Here is an 18,537-nt window from a genome sequence, read left to right on the forward strand (position 1 = left end):
TCGGAGGACGCGTACCGCCGCCCCTCGCGGGCTCGCTACGCTCGCCACGCTTCGGGTTGGCGTCAATAGCGGGGTGGCGTTAACGGTGGTGGGGGGGCCATGAAACATTTATTTTAAAAACATATTGGCCAATTTCACATTGTAATTTTATTTTAACATTGCTGTCTATGGGAAATCGGGTCCATCGCGTCTTTTAACATTACTGTCTATGGGAAATCGTGTCGGAAATCGGGTCCATCGCGTCTTTTAACATTACTGTCTATGGGAAATCGTGGGCATCGCGTCGCGGCTCCTTATAACGGCCACGACCGACGCGATGCCCCCGATTTCGGGCGCGATGAAAAAATCGGCAGCCCGGATAACTCACAAGTACCGATTTATTTGTTGTATCATGCAAAAAAAAAGGATTTGCAGGTTGAATACGTGAATTTGCTTTTCATTTTCTTCTGTTTAAGGTTTGAATGAATAGGTCATAACTTTATATATAGTGTCGGATGCCTTTATTCAAGAAAAGAATATGAGAATTTGCTTTTCATACCCCCACTATCCACGTCGGCGTGGGGTTGATTTAATATAGCGCGGCGAGCGCAGCAAGCCACCGAGCCCTAAGCGTGGTGAGCGCACGCGGATTACTTTACATGTTTTCCACGTCCCCTCGCGGGGCTCGCTGCGCTTGCCACGCTTCGGGCACGGTGGCTCGCTACGCTCGCCACACTATATAAAATCAACTCCACGCCGACGTGAATAGTGGGGGAATGAAAAGGTCGGCAGGACACGTTCCGCCGCCCCTCGCGGGGCTCGCCACGCTTCGGATTGGCGTGGATAGTGGGCCAACGCTGCACTTGCAACGCTATGGGGTGGTTTGGAGACTGGGTGGGTTACTATGGGGTCGTATTAATTAGTAATATCGCATCGCGCGCATACTGTGACACTAAAAGTGCACATGTGATGCGAAGCAATTTCCTTACGCAGAATAGCCCACTAAGCAAATAGCTTAGTGGGCGCCCAACTAACATATAAGTACCAGTTAATTCACAAGTCATGTTGGAGACGATGCATGTGGGTATCTTAATCTTTGCACATGGACGCAGGCTACCACACCAGAAGAAGTGCTCAGTTGCACATTTTAAGAGATGCGATGCGAACAACAGACGCAATGAGTGCATGCCGCAGAGTCCGTCTCTGAATCTGGTTAGTTAGGCAAGTAATATAATAACGAGTTCAATCTAGCCTAGGGATGGCCATCACATTGCATTGTTTCACTACTATCAATGCTTTTCTTTCAATGGTAGCAGTTTTACCATTCGATGCTTTCCAATGCTTGCTGCCATCAAATGGTAAACTTTCCATGTTGTTCCGATGGTTCCCTGCAGTGCTTCTGCACATGCACAAAAAAACACGGTTTTTTTTTGCCAATGTGCAAAAAAAGGGCTTTTTTTTTTTTTTTGCACGTGCGCCAATCATATGATTTTTTTCGATAGAATTCTTTTGACACGATGGTCAGTGACCATCGCATCGAAAGTTTTGATGGCGGATGACCAGCTATCATTTGACGATGGGCTTCTGATGTCCATTCCGAGTTCAATCAACAAAGAGTTAAACGCATCATTGTCGCAGTATTGCTGCATCTGTTACCTAGACAACGCACAGGCGTGTTTCTTCCATGGGACTCACAGGTAGGCAACATGCCCGGGGGCGTGGCCTTTCGGGATCTGAACGTGCTCCGTCATGACGTCTTCCTGCGTTACGGTCCGTCCGTTCTGCGCTTCGTCATCGCCGTGTGTCTGGATCGCAGTGACAGCCGCCTGGCCTTGGGAGAACTCCAGGCCGGCGACATGCTGTGGTTTCAGGGCTCCATACCGGAGGCCATTGCAGCGGCCAAACAGCGGAGCTCCGTGTTTGTCGTATTCGTAGCGGGTGAGGAGACAGATGACGCTGTGCTGCAGCCTATCAGGGGCCGTGTGTCCGGCCGGCTATACAGTATATCTGAATCTAGAGTGATTGGGTCTAGATGCTGTGCTTGTCTGTAGGGATTGGGGTCGTGTGACAGGTGCCCACCTTGGGGCAGGGGTGACCTAGTGGAGTGGCAGGTGACTGCCTTATCGCAGGTGTTACAGTTTAGGGGGGCCGGCCTGGATTTGGGGCAGGCATTGTTGGGTGGTAGGGGTCCTGATTGGGTATGGGTAAAATCCGGAATCGGATAAGACACCGGAATGCCGGACTGGACTTCAAACTCTGCTTTCCGGAGCATGTAGTATCCGGTCCGGGGGTGTCCTGTCCGGGGGTGCTCCATCTGATGGGGCTGCTCTGACACCTGTAACCTGGGAGAGGAGAGGGGGGAGAATACAGCCTCACCGCATGGTCCGGGGGTGTAATAAAAACTGGAACGGTCCAGACCACACGGGGAGGCTGTAATCTCCCCTTCCCCATGTCCCTGGTGTGAGCAATCACAGGCATCCCCCCGGACAAGACACCCCCCGGATGGGACACCCCTCGGACCAGACACTATAAGCTCCGGAATGCAGAGTTTGATGTCTGGTCCGGCGTTCCGGTGTCTTATCCGGGTCCGGTTTTTACTTAGTCCCGTCCTGATTTGTGGCAGGGGGGACAGTGTGGGTTAAATGGCCTGCTTTGGGGCAGGCATTGTGGGGTGACAGGTGTTTTGCAGTGGGCAGTGTTGGAGCGGTAGTGCTCTTGGAACCAGGTAGTGATTATTATTTATAAGGCCTCACAAGTGCAGTACAGTACATATGGCACGCATTAGAACAATACAAGGTGATGGGGTTACATGGGAAGAGTGGGGTTTGGGAGTAGAGGATCAAAGGGAGTGTGGGGGCTGGATTCAGGAGTCAAGAGATGGGGGGGGGGGGTCTTGGGAACTGGTGGATGAGGAGTGTGGGATGTCATGGGACAAGGAATATGGGGTATTGGGGGGGGGGGGGGGGGAGGGAGGGTTGTGGGATGGGGAAAGTGCAATGTCAGCTGTGTTTGGTATGACAGGGGTGTACACACGTTGCGATTATTCTAAGCAATTTTTACTACATCACTAAAATCGCTTAGGTTCGCTTGAATTGCCCCGTGTGTACACAGGCGATAGCGATGCGTCGCCCTGCCAAATAGTGCAGACAAGAATATTCTTTCTACACTGTGTATTTGTCCTCGGCTCCCTTGGCTGGCAGGATGTAGTCCGCCATCTTTCTGATGACTTATGCCGCCCATACACGCTGCGATCCCGGCGGTGCGATGTGTGCTTTGAGGTGCGCGCTCCCGTGGCACCTCATCGCACAGTACAAAAAGTATGTGCTGCACATAGTTTTTGTACTTGCTTTTCATCGCATCGCATGCACAAGGCATGCAGTGCGATGTGATGGATGCTATTTAAGCCCACAATGCACGCCGGGATATCAGCGTTTATGGGCAGCTTTAACTACATCTTGATACACACGGGGCTCAGCCAAAATCGCCTGTACTAATCCCAGCGTGTACATGGCTTAAGACAGGCATGTCCAAACTATGGCCCTCACACTGTTGTGAAATTACACATCCCAGCATGCCTTGCAATAGTTTCAGCATTAAATAATAGCAAAACTGTGGCAAGGCATGATGGGACTTGTAGTTTCACAACAGCTGGGGGGCTATAGTTTGGACATGCCTGGCTTAAGGATAACTGTGCTTGTTTCAAGACTTTCATTTGTAGCACACAATGCAGATAAAAGTCCCAGTGCCTGAGTGGTGACTATGATTATATTTGGGTGCTTTTAGTGAATGTTGTTAATGCATTTCAGGAAGCTAAGCTGCGTATGTGTAATTGTCATTTGTATCCAGTTACTAATTTATGGATTAATATGCTTATTCTGTTGAATATATTTTAAAAAGAAATGAACTCTATATTTTTCATAGTTTGGTGTAAAAAATGTGATCCCGGGTATAGGGTAGCACAGTCTACTGCCATTGAAATGAATTAACTGTCACTTGTTGACTTGTAATAGTGGCTATTACAATAATCATCCAACTTCTAAAAGCAGAAAAAACGATCCCCATTATTTTTGCCATTTTAGAAATTGTGCTGTTTGAACAAATCTGGTGCAGCAATGGGCTCAGCACACAAACGTCCACTGTTCAATCTTATTTCATCTACCTAGAAATCTTTTTCGACTTTCCCATAAAGTTTGGTGTTCTGGTATTTTTTTTGTTTAAATTAGATTTTTTCTTTTTTGAAGCATCAGAATTAAACATTAATAACATCCAATTTGGATCAGTATATAAGCAAATAATCACAGTCCATGGCAATGTTTAGGGTAAAAAATAATTACAAAATCACTGTACTGATTATACATAATGTGACAAAAGCTTTAGAACCAAGCTAACCTATATCCCTTAAAAGGAAATTGGGCTCCTGGATTTAGAGTATTTTTTGTTATTTCAAGCACATGAACACAAATAACAGTTATCGGGCCTACGTGTAGATGAGCGTTCCGCTCAGATTTCTCAGCACATAGCGCTACATAGAGTTATGTGCCTATTATTTTTTTGAAGCGTCAAGCAGAACTCAGCTCTTGGGACGCCTCAACATAGCACGCTCAGTACAAGACTCGATTAGCTGCTTTGCGCATCTAAACCCGGTGCATTTGGGTATGACCTCAGCAATATCTTATGGGTCACATTAGATTGTTTTTTTTTCCCCCGCCTGATCTCTAATCTAATTGGTCAGTTTTCTAAAGGGCGTACACACATGGCGATTTCTGCCAGCGACTTAAGCTATGCTAAGTCGGGCAGTTCTACGCCTCTGTCGCTCAACACACAGAGCAGACAGCCCACACACAGAGCGAGCTGACAGCGCCAGTGTTCTCCGGGGGAGAACACTGGCGACCAGTGAGATTGATGGACACTGCTCATCAATCTCGGCCAGCGTTAGCGACGCGCATCGCTCTCGCTATAACCCCCTACACACACACCGATGTAGGGGCGTTTTCTCAGCAACTTTGGCAAACTAAGCAAAGTCGCTTAGAAAATACCTTAATATCGGCATGTGTGTAGGCCCCTTTAGTGAATCTGCAGCAATCTTATATACATTAACAAACATGTAGTCTAGCACATTTAAAAACAATATTTTTTTCAGTAAACATACCCTTACAGTATAAAATAAAAGATGCTGACTTCCCAAGGGTAATTTGAGCACACAGCACCAATGTCTGCTTGTTACAGGAGATGATGAGCAATCCAAACATATGGAGGAGAGCTGGATGAATGGTGACGTTGTTCGGACAGCTTCAGATGGGATTGTTGCTATAAAGATTGACAGTCAGAGGTTTGTAGATGTCTTTCTAGTTTACATTGGTGTTTAAAAAAGATTTTTAAGCTCACAGGCTTTATGCCGACCATAGGAACTTGGACACATTCAGAGGTTGGCGCATTTGAGTGATTTATTTGCTACTGTTGCTTTCACAGCAGAAAGTTTAGGAAACCCTCACTGCTTCATAGGCGTTTCAGAGTATAGACCGCGAGGTGTCATGGCCATATTTCGGCCTGTTTCTGCATTCTCTTTCGCAGCCATAGTTGCCATATCTTCAGAAACATACAAAGTAGGCTCTGTGCCAGCAGGGGACGTTGCAACAGATGGCGCATCAATGGCGGAGTGATTGGATCCGCCAGCGCAGTTGAGCATTGTTCAGATATGCAAAGCAGGGTCTGATTACTCTGTCACAGGGAAGTACACAAGGAATGCACAAGCTGACACTTGCGAAATATGCACCTTTGGAATCCGGTTACCTAATAAAGTTAGCGCCACCTTGTCCCCTCTCTGGTAATGCTCACTTTTTTTTGTTGTGTCGAACAACAAGTGGACACATTAGCAGTTTTCTTTCAGCAAATACGTCACTAATAGATTTCACATGTCTTATTTTAGTTAACATGATTTCTTCTGTGTCCTGTCTGAAAACTCCAGAAACTGTATGTTCCTATAAAGCCAATCTGTTTGATTATTTGGGGAGTGCCATCATTGTTTTACTTTTGCTCTTCTAAAGCACATACAAATCAGCTGCTTTATCATATTTCATTTGTTTTTCCTACAGTGAGACCTGCCTTCAGTTTTCCCAGATCTGTATCCTTTTCTTGTTTATGATTTAGTAAAGGTCCCACTTGAGTTCTTTGCAAGAACACAGGATTCCTGCAAAGCAAATAGAATTGAGTGTTCTTAAATGTATGCCTCCTCTCATGGGTTGATCAGCATAAAAGCATGCTAGTTGCTAAATTCTAGTGGGCTAAAGGACCTTCCAAGCCCAGGGGGAGGGAGGAGCAAGGCTAGGGGGGCTTGCTCCTTCACTATCCACGCCACCACTGGTTGCCTTTAGTAACCAGGTAGCAAGCGGAGCGAGCCATTGTGCCTGAAGCGTGGCGAGCATAGTGAGCCCACTAGGATCTGTTTGAGTCCCTTGTTTCGACCTTGCTCCTCCTCTCTCCACCCCTTCTCCTCCCTTGTCATGTCAGGAGGTCCCTTAGCCCACTTGAATTTCGACCTAACCTTACAGCATGTCTAAAGCTGCCCATACACGCTGCTAAGCGTGCTGAGCCGATGTGTGCTTTGAGGTGCGTGCTCCCGCGAAACTCATCGCACAGTACAAAAAGTATGTGCTTGCACATACTTTTTGTATGTAAAACAAGACATTCTTTCCCTCAGCACACTGGGTAATGTTAGTAACCAATCTTGAACACTACATGATAATAGAATTCAGAGATATTGGTTACATATACCTTCGCATGTGTATGCTATGCCCCCAAGCCGCGTCAAGGCTTCTCTGTATATTGGGGGTCCCTAGCGCTATATCTAGGGGCAGGGTGCGGCACCCCAAAAACTATCATAAGCTGGGAAGCCCAGTGCGGCATGCCAGTGAGATACTAAGTGTTAATAATTAGTGATAAGAAGCCAAAGCTATATAAAAGGGAGAGATAAATGAATGTAATTAACATAGGATAGAGATAGTGTTAGTGAGGAAAAAGTGTTAATAGAATGTAAGGGCATGCCGCACTAAAGCCACCCAGCCCAACCAGTCCAGGAGCACCGCACCCCACACCACCATTACCCTAAATTGGGTCTACGATTAACCAGCAAGGAGCCACATGATAATGGCTCCTTACTTGATATATCCAAACTAAGAGCTACCTACCTTGGAGCAACCCCAGACTACTCCATGTGGCATATCAGGACCCACATCTCCTCCTAATATGGGCTCCCTTCTGCCTCTAACAACATACATACAGATAGTGGGAGATGCTCAATTAGTTCAGTAACATTACCCAGGTGCATGAGGGAGGGGTTAATTATTAACCCCTCCCTCGTGCACCTGGGTATTGTTACTGAACTAATTGAACATCTACCACTATCTGTACATACTTTTTGTACTTTCATCAAATTGCATCGCATTGCATGCACATGCAATGCAATGTGATCCCTGCTATTGCAGCCCACAATGCACGCCCGCATCGGGAGGTGTATGGGCTGCTTAAAACTCATTGAACACATTGGGGTTGATTCTTTTCTGCACTCTGTGAATAGAGCCAGGAGGGAGCTCTTGGAGCCATTCCAATCCGTTTGTTGCTATGTTGGAGAATGCCAGTACTCGCGAATATCTAGCCCTCGAGGGGTGTCAGCAGAAATCCACTGGTTAGACTTAGCGGTGAGCTGATTCCCTGTGCTGTTTACAGCCCGCTGAATGGAATCGTCCCCATTGACAGCCTAGATATGATATACAGTACCTGAGATTTCATAATCTGCATACATAAACACTTCTGAATGTTATAGTTTTAAAGCATCTGGAACCACAACTCTCAAGGTCTGCAAAAACCATAAGTACCATCATGGCCTGGCAGTGTGTGCTGGGACTTGTAGTTTCACAACTCCTGGAGAGGGGATGTGAAATTACAATAATCAAGCTTGTATAATCCTATTTCTGCAGGCTCTGGGCCTAATTCCTACTTGTACACAGTGCTGATCACGCAACTGAGCAATGGTTCTGGGATAAAGGGTTGGTGATGTCGAGGTCAACAATCTCTAGGTTGACCACTTATGGTGGACTGTGAGTAGGTTGACACCAATGAATGGTCACATACACTATGTTGACAGTAGGTCAACACAAGCAAAAGGTGTAAATGAACATGGTCAACACAACTTTTTCACAGTTTTTAGGTGTCTGTCGACATGGGCACGTGTAAGTGTACCATGTCCCCTTGCTATGCTTGCCATGCTTTGGGCACGGTGCCTCGCTGTGCTCAGCACACTATTATATCCCCCCTCCACATACATTGGGATGGTACAGTATTAAAAAAGTTGGTCAAAAAAGTAAAATCATGAAAAATTCATGTCAACCTTTTCACGTGTCGACCATGTTTATGTCGACCTTGTATAAGTGTCAGTCTAGTATATGTTGACCATTCTTAGGTGTTGACATACAGTACTGTCGACCATGTGCGATGAGAAGCATGGTGGCCTGGGAGAACGCTCCTTCTGCCCAGAACATCCCAGAGTAATCAGGGGAAGTAAAGGCCAGAGTGAGTCGCACTATCACTGCCCTTTATATGACTTTGTGTATACTGTATATTAATTACATAAAATGAAATGTGAGGGTGCACATGTAGTATTCTTGTGCTGATACCAAGAAAAGTAATACTAGCACTCGTTCAATGGCGAGCACATAGTGGTGCTACTCTTTCTGACTTACTGCCATCGGCAGGGTTTGTGCATGTTTCAGTGTCATGGTTCATGCTTTGGGCCCTTAACTTGCTGTTTCTCAGATCCTGTGGTGTGCGTCCCATCCAGCTTCTTCATTGGAGAGAGTGGAATTCCGCTGGAAGTGATTGCCGGCAGTATAGCGGCAGAGGAATTAATAGCAAAGATAACCAAAGTTAAACAGGTGCTGTTTGTCTGTCGTAGTTGATGCCAGTTATATTTGTCACGTTTGATCTTGGCTGCTTTGTAGAGCAGCCAGGAGCCGAGCCAATGCCGCAAAGCCTCTTATTCTGTTTCATATAGTGGCTGACATTTATTTACGGATTTATATTTGTGCCTTGCTTCAGATTTTAACTCTTTACCACATGGGCCTATAAAGCTGCCCAGGTCCTTTAATAATCAATTTATATTAAAATCAATTGCATTTAGTAAGCTAACTAGAAAAATCCCACTTGCATTCAGGCTTTGCTAATAGTTGTTAGTTTTATTAGGTATGCCGTTCAGGGGAAATCAGATGCTACCTGATGGCTGCACATACGATTTATCTTATGTGCGGCACATCCGATCCGATGCGCAAGGGACCGTGCATCGGGTCGATTCGGATGTCAAGCACCTGCGATTTGGCACAATTTCATCCAATTTCTTGGAATCCGGTGAAAACAGGCCAAATGGCACACGTGAATGGGGGTCGTTAGTAAGCCCTCGGTGATTGCAGAATAGGAAGGCAACAAAACTTAAATGAGCATGCCCATTTATATTTTTCAGGAGCTGTGTAACTAATACCCCATTCACACCACAAAACAAATTACCGGGTTAAAGCTTTTCAACCCGGTCATTTGCCGGGGAACCCGGGTTTTTTGGTGGTGTGAAAGGGTCAACACGGGTCTTAAATCCCGGCAGTCCGTCCCTGCTCTTGACCAGGATCGGACTGCCGGGATTTAAGACCCGTGTTGACCCTTTCACACCACCAAAAAACCCGGGTTTTGCAGCAAATTACCGGGTTGAAAAGCTTTAACCCGGTAATTTGCGGGTGGTGTGAATACGGTCTGGCTGCACCCAGTAAATTTACCCGGCACTTAAAAATGCCGGGGTAATTGCCGGGTGGCTGGTGTGAAAGGGGTATAAGGTGAGAGTTCCTTTTTATAATATAAGGTATATTCAATGCCCTTAAGGCAAGCTATGACGTAGCAGTGCTGATAGCTTTCTGTCGGTATTCAACTACCCCCAGTTCACTCGCCATTTCCACCTCGCTAGTTCTTTTCATCGAGGTGGAAACTGCGAGTGCGGCCATCAAAATGGCAGGACTCGACAAAAAATGCAGTGGTCATTTGTGGCGAAACTCACCGTGTAGGGGAATCCTTTCCCCAGAACATTGAATACAGCAAGCGGCTGACGAGGATGGCTTGTTTTCTTCTTAATCCTATGCTCCTCCTAATGAATGAAATCTTCATAGAAGCACAGGCTATTTCAGTGTATGAATGTGCTGATCTTGTGACCATTTCTTAGTGTGTTCTTTGTAAGTGAGGAAATGTGAGCCATCATGTCACCAAGGCCCTTTTTCTGGTTGGTGCGGTAATATCCGCGTGCGTTCGTGCCGCCAATGTTTTGTGTCTGCGCATGTGCAGAGGCGTCTCTGCGCATGTGTGAGCGGGACGTACGGCAAAATCCCGCATGAAATGTGAACACTCCGAACAGGGGGTGGAGAGGGGCGTGAAGGGCTATTTGGGCTCATTACCCTATGCATACGCCCCGCGTTTCATGGGCGTTCCCATGCAAACGCTGGGCGTACGTATGGTAATGCGGCCGTGACGCACGTGTAGGGGGCGGACATATGACATCGCCGGATGTCAGCTGCCCGCCCAGATCCCTGCTTTTGCACAGAAAAATGTCCGTGTGGTCTGAGGTTGCGGGAGCTGGTGGACCACTCGGTCCTGCATTCGATGGTCTGCAACCATCGAATGATGGGGGAGGTTCCCTGAGATGGAGGAGGCGTATTCCATGAAAAATACACGTGCGGTCCGTTCGGCCAGCTTCTTACCGCGTACGGACGGAGTTGGCGATCCGTATGGAAGGCGGGGTTTCGCACGCACGGTCCTGGCCGCATATTCGGATCCGGCCGCACCGATCAGAATAAGGCCCCATGTGACATCGCATGCCAACCAACAAAATCTAGGCAAAGTACACCCTGACTCACCAAAAGCCATCTGATTTGTCCTAGCCCTGCTCTTAGATGAATACACACATAGCAAGTATGGTACAAAACCAATTTGTATATGTATATACAGGTTTAATTATAGGTTTTAACTCGCATTCGATCAGGTTGTATTTTGTTACTATTTCAATGTAATCACTTTGTTATTGTGGATATAATTCTGCCTGCGTTCTGTTTGGATCATTGATTGTTTCCATCTACTTGTAGATGCACAGTGGACAAAATGATAGGTTACCAGAAGACTCAAATCTGTCTAGCGATTCTCAAGTGAGCTCTACTGAATTGTGTTCTGCGTCGTGTGATCTACAATCCGCAGATTTACCACCTGCAGCGACACAGCCTAATCCCCCAGTAACTCCATCAGGTCAGGTTCCCATGATGCATCGGAGTGCCATAGCAGTCCTCCTTTAAATAATGTGTGTTCATTTCATGTTTTATTGCTATATCTATTCCAGCCCAAGGCGACGGCTCCCCTGCTGACCAAACAGAGCAGCTTCAAGAAGGTGCCAGCGGTACGACATCCAAAGACTCAGCAGAAGAAATACATAGGTTGGCTTTTTCTTCTTCAAAGCATGTACCACTTTGTGTCCATATACAATTTTTCAACACATATAAAACTGTATGTATTTACAATTCCTATTTGTATCTACAATGGACACCATGAATTCAGCCTGCTCCATACTCCTTTTTTTTTATTTAAACTTGACCACCTGAAGCTGAACATTTGGAGACTTTAGGTTGAGAATGGTCGGAGTTTCCCATCTCCGCATCTGCAGGCGTAAAAAGCAGATAAGACTGCAGCTTGTGTGAGGCCTGAATCTACAATCAGGTTCAATCCATGCATTGCACATGAGAACTCGCAACCGATGAGGAAAAGGAAACTAACATTTTTTTCCTCTCAAACAGTAATGTGTCTGCAATCTTTGCCTGTCCTGTATTTTGTGTGGGCTTTCAGGAGTGTAAAGCACAGCAAGGCGCTGTTCAGGGATCCCATTCTCCCAGAAACATGTTCATTTTCCTTGTGTTGTTATTGTAGCTGTTTCCTTCCATTGGAATGGTTTGTTGCTTTTTTGTCAGTCTGCAAACAAATGTTGTAATTGCTTTATACGTTGCCCATAGCCTATATATGCTGAGCCCAGCTACATGAATGAATGGAGCTATTAGTTATTTTATAAAATAATATTTATATGGCACTTTCCTCTAATTGTATTGTCAGAAGTTGATGACTGCTGAGCAAAGCTCTTCTAGAGAGGCACTGAACCTGTGTATAGTGATTACAATCCCATTATATGCAGACACACGTTTTATAACCTGGATTAAAAGACTCCTTCCTATATTTAACCCTTTGAGTGCCAACATTGCTGTGAGCGATCCTCAAAATATCTGCTTAAAATGCCAGCGCCGCTCACAGCGACTGTTCTTTTAGTATGAATAAATAAATATAGCCAAGTGTATTCATTGAAGTTTAGTTAAATATTGCACCCAAAAAGAACAGTCGCTGTGAGCGATGCTGGCAATTTAAGCAGATATTTTGCGGATCTCTCACAGCAACATTGGCACTCAATGGGTTAATACACAATAGTTCTGAATATACAGTCCAATCCAATCTGTTTATCCCTCATCATTTGCTTCCTTTTTTACTTATGTTTTTATTTTTCCGGTAGTATATACTATATTCTTTTTCTTCTTTAGTGATTTGCATACGTGTTAAACGATACTTAGTCCTGTTTACTTTTTACTCAGTTTGCTTCAGTCTAGAGCCTGTTATTGTTACTTAAGGCTATTTATGATTTGGATTACCATTGTTTTACAACTTATTGCTGAGGTTTGCTAGTATGGCTGACTTTTAATTCTTTTAGATCGTAAACACAGATCGGACCTAGGACCGGCGCATTCACATTAAACCCGGGTCGCCCATTATACAGAGGGCGAACCGGTTTTAACCCTGTCTATTATCCAGGGTTAAATTGGCGAGTTTGGGGCTTTCACGCCGCACCTTGACCCGGCTTGTTGCATAAGCAACCAGGCAATATCCCGGCTCCGAGGTGCAGTGTGAAAGGGGCCTTTTTGAGTTTGTTTGGAATTCAATAAATATAATTAGCTGTAAACAGAATACAGTTGTAATGATTTTGATTTGTAGACATTTAATGTTTAGGTAGTGATGAGCTTTCTGGAAATCTGTATTCATTTTGTTTAGGCTAACATCACTGCTGGAGAAGAAAACAGAACAGAAAAAGAAGGATGAGCAAGAGGTAAGAATGTTCTGGCATCTGCTATTTTGCATGATATCGAGAAGCGACTCTCAGCGTGCAGCTTTGTCTATTGTACCTGTGTAAAATGTCTTGACATTTTATTTTCTTCTTTAATTTCAATTACATTATAGAAATTGAGACTTACTGTACTACTAATGCTCTGTAGCACTAGATTAGTTTGCAATATGACAGATTATCCATCCCAAAAGTAAGTGATGTGTGTGCTTGCTGGGAACCTTGCTAAATGTTGAATCATAGGCCTGTACAGTAGTTGAGTCAGATGTGCTGCTGTGGGGCTTTCCCCACTCCGTCATTGTTATAGACCACTTTTCCCCCACACCTCCAGGACGTAGACTACACGCCTGGGAGGGTGTGCAGTCTATGTCCCATATCAATAGGTGGAGGTGTTGATCAATAATATGGCGGAGGGGAGAGGATGGGAGTCGCACATAACAGCACACCAGACTCGACTCCTGCACACACCTTTGCATAGAATTATCGATCATCGCCTTTCTCTGATTTGTGCAGAAAGAGATCAAGAGAGAGATTGACAGAAGAAAAGTGGGTAAAGATATGCTGGAGTATAAAAGAAAACAGGAGGATGAGCAGGCCAAACGGGTGCTGGAGGAGAGGAACCGGGAGAAGGCCGAAGATAAAGCTGCATTGGAACGGATTAGACAGCAGATAGCGCAGGTAGCTGTGCTTTCAGATTTTTCTCCCATCGCTTGTTGTTTACCACAATTGAGGCTAGGTTGTATGGTATCATTAGATTAACGTATTCAAAAAAAGGACGTTTTATATTGAGGGTACAGATTTTTCATGTGAAATGGTTACTGTCAGAGGCAAATACTTGGATTTATTGAATGGCTTGGTCACCTGTCTTGTAATTCCATTCTAGCCTGTATTTGCCTTTATGGGCATGCATCCTGATGGTAATGGTTGTCAGATGCAGGTTGGATTTGCATGGATTGGAGGATTAAGTTGGCGGGTGTGTGGTGGGCGTCCCTGTGTCAACTGACATCAGCAGCCAAGTCCGATAATGCGGATGTTTGCTTCATGGTGCCCCTTGGTGTGTACCACGGAGGATTAGAGTTGCAGCCGGTGGCCACTTTATCGATGCAGCATTAACAAACGTTTGCAGTAGTGGCTGCGACAAAAGTGGCAGCTGCTGTAGCTTGGCCTCCACCTCTGAATCAGACCCTATATGTGCAATACAGACATAACCTGTTGCTTTAAATTACTGTTCATTTCAGCTATTTTATTTTGTAATTTTTTGTTTTAAGTTATACAACTGTACAGAATAACCAAATACAGGGTAACCAGATGGCTGACAGTCAGTCAGTAGGTTCACAAAAGCAAAAGATCGACATTAATTTTTGGGTTAAAAATTTTGAAGCTTTCTCTAAGTTACCACCCATGTGTCCTTCCGATAGGGAATGTCAGAAGTGTCCAGCAGTAGCTGAGCGATGCACCTGGCCCTAAGTATTGCGAGGGAAGCAATACACAAATTGATGGTTCATGTACTCTGGTGTCAATATTAACACCAAAATGTGCACGTGGACGACGACCTAATGACTGTCAGCCATTGTCTAGGCATACCACCTCCTAATGTATATTAGTAAATATATTTTCATTTGATCGTTTAACCGTAGTTTCCGTCAAGCATTGTTCTCCTTAGCAGCCATTTTTGCAGAGGGAACATGCATTTTGGGGAGTTGATATTTTTCTGGAGTGTACGGCTTTAGGATATGTCTGTTTTTTCAGGACCGCGCTGATCGAGCTGCTCGCTTTGCAAAGTCTAAAGAAGAACAAGAGGCAGCAAAGGCAGCAGAATTCCAGGCACGGCAGGCTGAGATGGAAGCCCGGAAAGAGGCTGCACAAAGAGAGAGAAGGTTAATGTGATCCCTTGTCTCTGTATTATACCTGCGCTACACTGTCCTATTCTTCGCTCCCTAGGAGACACAGGGCTGAGGCTGAGTGTAGGTTTGGAGTACCAGCCTAGCGTCAGCCCTTTGTCTCCTATGCATCTCAAAGGAAATTATTTAGATTACACATAAATCTCATTTATGTTTAACCTAAAGACACCGGGCTGATGCTAGATTGCTACTCCAACCCTACACCCAGCGTCAGCCCTGTGTCTCCTATGGATCCCGAAGAAAGGGATTTACCAGGTAAGACCTAAACCTCATTTACTCCTACATTCCAGGACTGTCGCCAGGATACACTTCAGGCTTCCTGATGGTTCTTCCTTCACTAATCAGTTCCCATCGGAATCGCTTCTGGAGGAAGCACGGCAATATGCAGCACAGGTAAATGTCTTCCCTTCCGGGCAAGTAAGACTGAAGAATGGTCTCGCTTGCTCTGTTATGAACAAAATGTAAATCTTAAAATCTGCTTGGCTACTGATTAGCGCCTCTGTGGAGATGTGTATAGTATATTTTTGCACAGGCATTACCTTGAAATACAATTTTTTTTTATTATTATTATTTTTTTAAAGTTAACTTGTCTCCTGAAGAAGGAACCCATTAAAGTGCCACATGTTCTCACTGGTTCTTAGTGCTCTGTGCATGTCACGGGTGCATTTCAACTTTTTGTTTTTGGTAGAAGATAGGCACAACTTTCAATTCTGTAATGTTCTAGGGTAGGCTTCCAGTCTTATCTGTCATGCTTCAGCTACAATTTTCAGACCAGCAATCTTTGCATACATTTTTGCTTAAACTATTCGTATAGATAATAAGAAATTATTTTTATTTTATTTTTTTATTATTTCTTGTTCAATAACGAAGCCCTGCTAGAGAATGATTACCTATCTGGTACTGCTTTATTTTCCCTTACTAGTTTTCAGGGTGAAGGCAAAATATGTTGCTATAAGTTTGTAATATCAGTTTATGGCTGGTGCAGAACTTCAGTATGGTTTCTGTCTTGTGCTCACAGACTGTCGGGAACACCTACGGCAATTTTTCCTTGGCAGCTATGTTTCCTCGAAGGGACTTTACCAAAGAGGATTTTGGGAAATCTTTGCTGTCTTTGGAACTTGCACCCAGTGCATCCATAGTCATCTTGCCAGTAAGTATACTGTAAATTGCTATCCTTTTTGCTTTTTTCTTGATGTTCTTAAGTCTTAAGAGGCCAAGTCGGGATCAGCTGTGAGCATTTCCTATCCGCAAAAGCTATGGCAAACTGGGATGTATAGTTCCAAAGAAGCTGGTATGGCCAAAGCTGTCTACTCCTGTAGCGGATAGTTAGGAAAGGGTTTGTTTGTGTTTTCTTTTTCTAAAACGATAGTAAATGTGGTGTACAGGTAGGGATTTTTATATCCGATGTTTTGACAAGTGGAGAAACTCTGCTTATTTTTGCTGCCTGTGCTGGGTTAGGAGGATCAGCACCGATTCAAGGGAGGGATGAGAGATGATGCCTTTTCCCTATTGCATGTTCATGAACTTAAGGAGAAAACTGAGCTGTCAAATTTGAAAATGAAAATTATTTTACTTTTAAATTTGACTGTTTCGTTTTTTCCCTTAAGTTCATGAACATGCAATGGGGAAAATGTGTGCCAAATCTTCAGCATGGTAGGCACTGGGGCAGGATGTCCATATGAGTTTGATAGCTGCAGGAAGACTATAATCCAGCAACTGCCAAACTCAGTGGCCGCTGCTTCCCACCATGTATAGTGTAAAATGTGTCAGTCGGTAATGAATGCACCTGTAGGGTGACCTGGAAAACTTGAATTGTGTGGGGTCCTGAGGACCGATTTTGAGAACCACTGGATTATTCTAATTCTATACATCAGAGTTTGGTTTTAGCCATAAGCTGCCACTTGTTAACAGAGACTGTGTGGGAAAGCGATTTGTATTACATAACCTTGGGTTCTGATTATGTATTTAGTTTTCTACTTGTCTTTTCTAATTGCAGGCTGGGCGGCCAGCACGGTCCATTGTATCATCATCAGATACTGGTGTCTGGGGACTATTGGGTACGATATTGTATCCCCTGCTTGCGGTATGGAGGTTTCTGAGCAGTTTCTTATTTACCAGCCCACCACCAGCACAACACTCAGACAGAGCTGCTTATCCACAGCAGGATACGGCAAATTCCCCAGCTTCCAACAGTTCAGAGTCAAAGAAGTAAGTGTAAATGAGGGCTTGGAGGTGTTCCTTCATGCTTGGTGTTAATGTGGACACTCAGAACTTCTCAAATATGCACAGCTTAATGCTGAAATCCTTGCCTTCTCCCACTAATTTGAGAAGTAGGGGACATCCTTATGAAGGTATAAAATAAAGGACCATTTACATAAGGCATCTTTTTGTCCAGTAATGTGACTTATTGTGCATGTGGGGGCCAGACCTCTCCGGTTTGTCCCACATGAATTTTACTGACCGCTTCTTCTTTTCTGTGTTCTCCAGGGACGCGGTTCGGAAACGAGTACTTGATAAACGAGCAGATGAATTTAAAAAAGAAGGCAAAATCTACCGGTTGAGGACGCAGGACGACGAGGATGAAAACAATACGTGGAATGGGAACTCGACTCAACAGATGTAGGAGCAGGAATGATGGATAATTATTCCGATTTTTGGTTTGTTTTGCCACATTGCGCAGTTGGGGGGCTCCTGTCTTTTAATCACAGTCATACTGCCACTGATTACTTAGCTCTATGCATGAAGTTAGGTTCCTGAATTATCATTTCTAATTAGGTTTTGTTCTTACAGACGCTGCTCCCTGTAGAATAAGCTTACCTAGTAAACACGATTTCAGGATTTCTTTTTTTGTTGGATAAAGGCTAAACCACCCCATGTCGCCTTCTCCGTTCCTTTTAGCACACTTTTTCCACTGCAGCTGGAGTTTTCCAGAAAATGGTTTTGATACTGTAATGTCTCCGCAATTTTAAATGCCATAATCCATAACTTATTTATATTTTATTGGTTGTCTTCATCGATGCAGGAAGATCCCAGCCGTTTTGCCACCAATTTCAAATGTTGCCAATAAAGTTTTTTTGTTTTTTTTCTTCAATACGTTTTTTTTTCAGGGTTCCTAGAAGATTTGTTTTTGGTTTATAATAGTTGAACTGTTCCATAAAACAAAATTTCAGGACTTTATTTTCATCTTTTCAGATGTGGTGTGCAAAGAAAATATTGATTTATATATATATATTTGTAACATGTTACTTCTATATAAACATTAATACTATAAGATTAATGACAGACTTGGTTGTTTTTTGTTTTGTTTTTCTGAGTTATTTATTTGGTTAAAGCAGATAATCTGTACAAGTAATACAAAGAAACGTGCAATAGTGAGGATTGATGAAGTTTATATTTGAGTTTTGTAGCATACAAATGGGAGTGACGTGTTTTTTC

The 18,537-nt window shown here is 44.3% G+C and overlaps 1 protein-coding gene across 1 annotated transcript; it reads left to right on the forward strand.

Annotated features, from left to right (window-relative positions):
- Positions 1 to 1,746: 1,746 nt before the first annotated feature.
- Positions 1,747 to 18,379, forward strand: UBXN4 (UBX domain protein 4). Its single transcript, XM_083153833.1, has 13 exons — positions 1,747 to 1,917; positions 5,206 to 5,308; positions 6,072 to 6,100; positions 8,788 to 8,906; positions 11,142 to 11,298; positions 11,390 to 11,483; positions 13,132 to 13,186; positions 13,715 to 13,879; positions 14,951 to 15,078; positions 15,393 to 15,495; positions 16,121 to 16,252; positions 17,099 to 17,310; positions 17,590 to 18,379. Exons 1-13 carry the CDS (start codon positions 1,836 to 1,838, stop codon positions 17,723 to 17,725), a joined length of 1,515 nt encoding a protein of 504 aa, XP_083009959.1. The 5' UTR covers positions 1,747 to 1,835; the 3' UTR covers positions 17,726 to 18,379.
- Positions 18,380 to 18,537: the final 158 nt, after the last annotated feature.

The sequence above is a fragment of the Crinia signifera genome, chromosome 7 (genome assembly GCF_055691185.1).
Source record: "Crinia signifera chromosome 7, ASM5569118v1, whole genome shotgun sequence".
NCBI classification, from domain to species: Eukaryota; Metazoa; Chordata; class Amphibia; order Anura; family Myobatrachidae; genus Crinia; species Crinia signifera.

Coding starts and splice junctions, on each gene's coding strand:
- UBXN4 (XM_083153833.1), top strand. CDS start 1,836: ATGCTGTGGTTTCAGGGCTCCATACCGGAGGCCATTGCAGCGGCCAAA. Junction 13,187..13,714: donor AAAAGAAGGATGAGCAAGAG/GTAAGAATGTTC, acceptor TGATTTGTGCAG/AAAGAGATCAAGAGAGAGAT. Junction 15,496..16,120: donor CACGGCAATATGCAGCACAG/GTAAATGTCTTC, acceptor TTGTGCTCACAG/ACTGTCGGGAACACCTACGG.